Source organism: Somniosus microcephalus, chromosome 8, assembly GCF_052327205.1.
Source record: "Somniosus microcephalus isolate GS21.2 chromosome 8, FLI_Smic_1.0, whole genome shotgun sequence".
Taxonomy (NCBI): Eukaryota; Metazoa; Chordata; class Chondrichthyes; order Squaliformes; family Somniosidae; genus Somniosus; species Somniosus microcephalus.
This window is the reverse complement of record NC_140994.1, coordinates 148,862,359-148,868,700: the sequence shown is the minus strand read 5'-3', so window position 1 is coordinate 148,868,700 and position 6,342 is coordinate 148,862,359. Positions and strand designations below refer to the sequence as shown.

The window sequence follows — 6,342 nt, the reverse complement described above, 5'->3', positions numbered from 1 at the left end:
GTGTATTATAATGTGGTCAATATTGCCTAGATGTTCCCCTACTTTTACTTCTCTGGTTCATTACCCATTACTAGATCCAATAGCAAATCCTCCCTTGTTGGGCTTTTTACATATTGGGTTAGGAGTCCTGTACACATTGTAGGAACTCCATTTCCGTATCCCCTTTACCTACCTCTTCTGTCCAATTAATATCGGAGTAGGTGAAATCTCCCATGATTATTATTCTATGTTTTTTACTCATTTCCCTAATTTGTCTGCATATTTCTTCCCCCACCTCCTTTCCACTATTAGGTGGTCTGTTGACTACACCTATTAGTGTGATTGATCCTTTAACTTAACAGATGGGTATGTAATATATAGTGTTTACTTTTGTAATCATAATTGCCTACTTACTATTGCAACAGTTAGTAAAATTTTATTCATGATTTTATAAAACAGTATCTTCAAGAAATTGATGGGTTCATGCACATTTTATTGAATAGTAAAAAAAGTGTTTCTGAGTTTCCAGAGGGCATGCTTACAATGTCAGTGTTTCAAATAACAAGTTAAATGTGAAGCCTCGGTTCCAGATGAGAAAATTACAAGAGGAATTACAAGATCAGATCCATGAAAATCTTCAAAAAGTTTTCACGCTTTGACAAAACAAGAGTCAACAAAGAGTGGAAGAAAATGGATAGTATGCTTAACTTTAACTTTTAGTGAGGCACCACACTGTGCCTTAATTAATTTAACAGTTTTGATACCCATGCTATCATGCATTGGCAGCCAAACATGTTGCTTTGGACTAATCAACGTTTCACTGAATATGCTCATTCGTGCTATCAGCCACTCCTTTACATACAGAGAACTTAAAAAATACAAATAATTTCAACTGTCAAAGTAACTTCAATGTTTGTACACCAATTGCGATAACTCAAAAGCTTTACCAATTCTGCAGAGAGAAAGCAAGTAAGAATACAACACAGCCAGATTTTTTAACACAGCACAAATATAGCTCCACATATTGTTAAGAAACTTAACCACATGCATAGATGCATTCTATAGATGCTGTACAAATCCTATTCTGGCACTATAGTGGTGCACGTTAATTACTTTACAAAAAATACTGTGCCATTTGTAACTGTTCATTACAGGCAAGTGACAAGCAAAACCTAGTTATTTTATGTCAGAACTTAGCAACAAAAAGATAAATACCAGTAATTTAGATTTCAGTTACAAGCAACATGATCGGATAGTAGGTTACCATCAAACAGACCTGATAGCATCCAAATACGCAAAATTCGGGCGGGGGGAGTTTTATACAAAACAGAATCATCTGGTATTTGGCATTTGAAACATTTTGCAACTTCAAATTTGTTTTTCTAAGACTTATATAATTCCAGAATTTCAATACTAGTAGCAAAACTTTTATTTTAAATTAAGTTATATTAATCATATAACTATATTTATGCATGAAACATTTTTACTTTTAACAGTTTTGAAATGTTTGGTGCTACTTCTCAAATGCACCATTGGATGTATCAATGTGAAACAATTTACCCAAGTTTACAAGAGATCTTTGTAAATGTCTACCCTTGCTTTCATTAGGGAAAACAAGTAAACAACTGAACAGCCTCAGACCACGCTTTAATACATAACCTGCATTGAGTCTCACCTTGTCTATAAGCACTGATGGCAGTCCCTCTAAACAAGATGGCTAAGGTTTCCAGCTTTCTAACACTAATTTTCTGTGTGGAAGTTATGGGGTTTGTGTTTTCTTTTATAAATTTATTCAAACACATTGCTCTGAGTGAGCAGTACACTGTCTTGGATATCAGAGGCTGGAACACCAAACAGTTGACACAGTACAACTGCAGAGCTGTTAGAGTCTTAAAAGCAGGTCACTGGATGTTGCTGTTGTCATCTGTCCCATTAGACTCGGACACATTCATTTTCCCAGTTGAATGAACACTGCCAGAATTGGACACTCCATCTCTTCGAGGAGGCATCCTCTCATTGATACGGTCCAGGCCTTTTGCTTCTTCAAAACTACTGATTTTATGCTGAGGTGTAAATCCTCGGATGGCTAGAATTGGATTATTGTTTTGAGTAGGTTAAGAAGTAAACAGAAAAAGAAGAAAAATAATTAACCTCTTGATTGTATTTTTCCACCACATATATGTTAAAAAATAAAAGTCTTGTCTGATCAATATTTAGTTTCACTTTGCCTGAAGTAAATTTGGGATTGAATTTCTGCAGGGGGTCTCCTGATTGCCATGGAAACTCTGATTCTCTGGGGTTTTTGCAGATCTTCCGCTGAAATTACAGCGGATGTTCAGCACAGCCCTGTGGAAATTCAACCGCTAAATCTATAAAGAATTTACCTTTTAATTGCATTTATCTTATATTTTGTTTTGCAACTCAGTAACAATCACTTTAATTTGTATCAGTTGATTCAGTGACTTACTACATATTTGCTTCATAAGCAAGTATTAACAATGAATTTTCTTTACTAAATACCATCAGCTGAAGACTTTTCCTTACACAGACATTGTTTCCAGCTATCCGTGATATTTCTTCTGCATGGATGTTAACAAGAGGTATAAAAACATCACAGTACGTTACTGTTATCCACAGAGAAACTAAAACATAACGAACTGGCACAAATATCTATTGTAGCATAGAGGTCACTGCTGCATTCTTCTGTAACTTTGTAATGTTTTAGTTAGTGATTGGATGCAGACTAAAGTCCTACATATGAAACATGACAGAACACTTTGTCTGCCCCGAGAACTTTTTGTCTAAGAAACAGGTGATTTAAAAAAAATATACTATTTAGGATCATTGTAAAATAAAGAAGTAAATCTCCATGGGGACAGTCAAAGGTTAATGTCATAAGACATGGAAAAATTACAAGACCTTCAAAAGGAAATTAAAACCAAAAGTAAACAAACTCTTGCAACCTGCAAGGGTTTGAGGAGCACTGCTGTTCCTCTGTACAATAAACATCACCAGTCACCAGACAACCACTTAGTCAACAGTTGTTGTTTTTGCTCTTGTGTATTGCAAACATATATTTAGAGAAGAACACTTGACTACCTGTACAAATTGGTCAGCTGTATTTCGCAGCGCTGTGCTGTTAAATTTAAAAGTCAACAAGAACAAACTGTGCAACTGCAGCTAAATAATGGAAAGGATCAAGACACAAAAATGATGGAGTTTGTTAACGCTGCAGCGCAAGTTATGGTTATGGCACGTAGCCCACTTTCTACTTTCATAGGCGTAAATATGGCAAAGTGAAAACAATCCACTATCCTACTTTTTCAACAGGAGGTGAATTATAGAAACATATAGAAACATAGAAGATAGGAGCAGGAGTAGGCCATTCGGCCCTTCGAGCCTGCTCCGCCATTCAACGAGATCATGGCTGATCATCCAAACCCTAACACCCGGTCCCTACACCGACAGCCATCCCACCCAAGCCCTATCCCCGTAACACCACGTATTTAATCCCCCCTAACACTAAGGGTCAATTTTTTATTAACATTTTTTTTTTTATCATGGCCAATCAACCTAACCCGCACATCTTTGGACTGTGGGAGGAAACCGGAGCACCCGGAGGAAACCCACGCAAACATGGGGAGAATGTGCAAACTCCACACAGACAGTCACCCGAGGCCGGATTTGAACCCGGGTCCCTCGCGCTGTGAGGCAACAGTGCTAACCACTATGCCACCGTGCTGTAATGGCAAGTTGCCAAACATACTAAACATACTAAACATGTATTGGCAAGTTGCAAATTCATCAATTAAGAAGCCTATTTACGCCCATGGCTGTTGTTACAGAACCTGAAGAATATATGTGAAATAAAATAACATCACTAAAGTCTATCACACCAAATACAGTGAGCAAATGCCCCATATTACCTTCATGAGTTTCAACACCCTCAATGGCCTCAATAGCCTCAACAGTAGCTGAAGAGAAGAGGAGGGTTGCATGCAAAATGAATGAGAAAATTGAGTGGGTTTTCAGTGCAGTAAACATCCAACATGTTGAAAACAGGAAGCCCCACTGAGCACAATGTGGGAGTGGCAATTGTATATACAATACACTCAAAAGAAAGCATTAATATAGTTTCAACAAAAATATAGCCAAATTCTTGCGCTTATAAAGGGATATGGACAAAATCAATGAGCAGATTAAATGATATGAAAATTTAATTTATTATCACAGAATGGATAACTTCAGGCTTGCATGGTATTATGAAACAACAATATAAAATGACCTTTAGGCAGTTCATAGGGAAGAAGGATTGGTTGACTATAGATATAAAATGTAAAGTTCATTTGCATGTATTGAATATATATACTGTAAAACCAGACATTATTGAGATTCAATACTTGTATTTTCCAGAGTTTAAACAGGTATAATCATTGTAATTATATTAGTTTTTTCTGACGACACATACACATGCACATATATATATAGATATATATATATATATATCTATTTTTGAGGAAACACATCATGTTGGTTATCATGTGGAGTATTTGCCAGTTATAGTCTTCTCGGAGGTAAGTAATATTGAAAGTTGATAATTGAAAAATTAATACCAAATCTTATCTTTTGATACCCCTATAAATTTTCCACATTCTGTAGAATTCATACTCATATTATTAATTTTATATTATAAGTGTAATGCATTCCCTCAAGCATAAGCTCTGATGCAGAACTTAAATTTCATATTGTACTGTATCCTATGCCTTGATCTGCAAACACCATGGCCTAGAAATTCAGTATAGCCACGTTTGGGGCGCTCGCTAAATTTAGCGCCCGGCGCAACTTAGCGCCACCTTCGCCGATATTCAGTTGCATCGCCCCAAGAGGTTGTTGCTGTGCTAAAGCAGGCGATGCACAACTATCATAAGGTGCTAAGTCAGCGTGCCGAGGCGCTAATACCGAGGGCGGGCGCAGCGCAGGTGCGGCGAGTTTCTGAATGAAGGCAGACATGCTGGCGCTGGTCAGCTCTTAAAGGGGGAGGGTCGAATTGTTTGGCTGCCATGCCCTGCACACTGCAGCCCTGAAGCAAGGCCTGACCATTGCTGGTTCATCAGTTCTACGCCCTGGACCATGGGGAAGCCCGCTATTCTTCCAAATCCCATTGCACGCTCTTGCTGCTTGTCCAGGGTCATGGGGAAGGAGATGTACTGACGTCTCCTTCTGAAAAGGGCATTGTTCACCTGGCGGATGCAGCAATGTACCGCGAACTGGGAGATGTTGGCAATGTCCCCAGTAGCGGATTGGAAGGAGCCGGTGGCATAGAAGTTGAGAGCCACCGTCACCTTCACTGCCACCGACAGAGACGTCCTGCTCCTCAGCTGTGGCTGCAGATCTCTGCGAAGCAGGTGGCAGATCTCAGTGACCACCTCCCTTCTCAATCGCAGCCTCCGAACGCACTGCTCCTCAGACATGTTCAGATATGAGAACTGCTGGTGGTATACCCTGGGTGGGTAAGGCCTCCTGTGCCGACGCCTGTTGGCCCTTCTCCGTCTGGCCATGACTGGCACTCTCTCACGGCGTCTCTGATCTCTTTGAATGCAATGCAGAAAGCCAACGTTTCCACCCATTGCAGCCCCCATTATATGTGGCAACTCAAGGCTATGGCACTGAAAGTTAAATCCAAGTGCAAAGCTCTGGCCTGAAGCCAGAAGTACCTGTGCGAGCACTGAGTCAAAGCAGAAAGCTCTCTGCCTTTGTCTCTCTCCAAATATCCGTCTCTCACGCAGAAGGATTGGCACAAAATGGCTGCCACTTATAATGCAGGAGGAGTCCCCTTTAAATAGCGCCCCCCATGCCCCGCAGCGACAGGGAACCGTTCCCCTCTACCAGTCGCTGGGGACGCCAGGCGCAAAGAAGGGCGGCGCCACTGAAGTTCCGGTTCGGGGTGCGCCAAGGGCGTTGCACCATGAAATGATGTCACAATCTGCGCGCGCAGCTGAGCGGGCGCTGCGGTTTAATGCCGCCGCGAAATCTTGAGTGAAGTTCGCGAGAGGCGCAGATCGCGCCGCGCCCGGGTGCTAGCCACTTAGCGCCCCACTTCTCCTCCTCCTAAGGCGCTAGCGGCTGGCACTAACAACTGAATTTCTAGGCCCGTATGTCATAAAAATATCACCTCCAATACCTTATTCCATGGTAAAAGAAATAGTATATATCTATTATAAATGGATAGCATCTTCTATCCTTAGCATCTCCCCATTTACATTGAAAGGTATACTGTGGTTAGAAAATAGCTTCCAGGGCCTGGCTGAGAAGCATGTAGCAGTACCTTAGCATTTGCCCTTCATGTTCAGTTATCACTACCTT

General features: G+C 40.5%; 1 protein-coding gene across 1 annotated transcript in view; it reads right to left on the bottom strand.

Annotated features, from left to right (window-relative positions):
• Nucleotides 1-399: 399 nt before the first annotated feature.
• Nucleotides 400-6,342, bottom strand: part of LOC147113862 (protein phosphatase 3 catalytic subunit alpha-like) — a 663,284-nt gene continuing 657,341 nt past the window's right edge. Inside the window, exons 15-16 of the mRNA XM_085995237.1 lie at nucleotides 3,906-3,953; nucleotides 400-2,065 (exon numbers count right to left, since the gene is read on the bottom strand). Of these exons, the coding sequence (XP_085851363.1) occupies nucleotides 1,881-2,065; nucleotides 3,906-3,953 (233 nt within the window). The 3' untranslated portion in view covers nucleotides 400-1,880. The remainder of the gene's footprint in view (nucleotides 2,066-3,905; nucleotides 3,954-6,342) is intronic.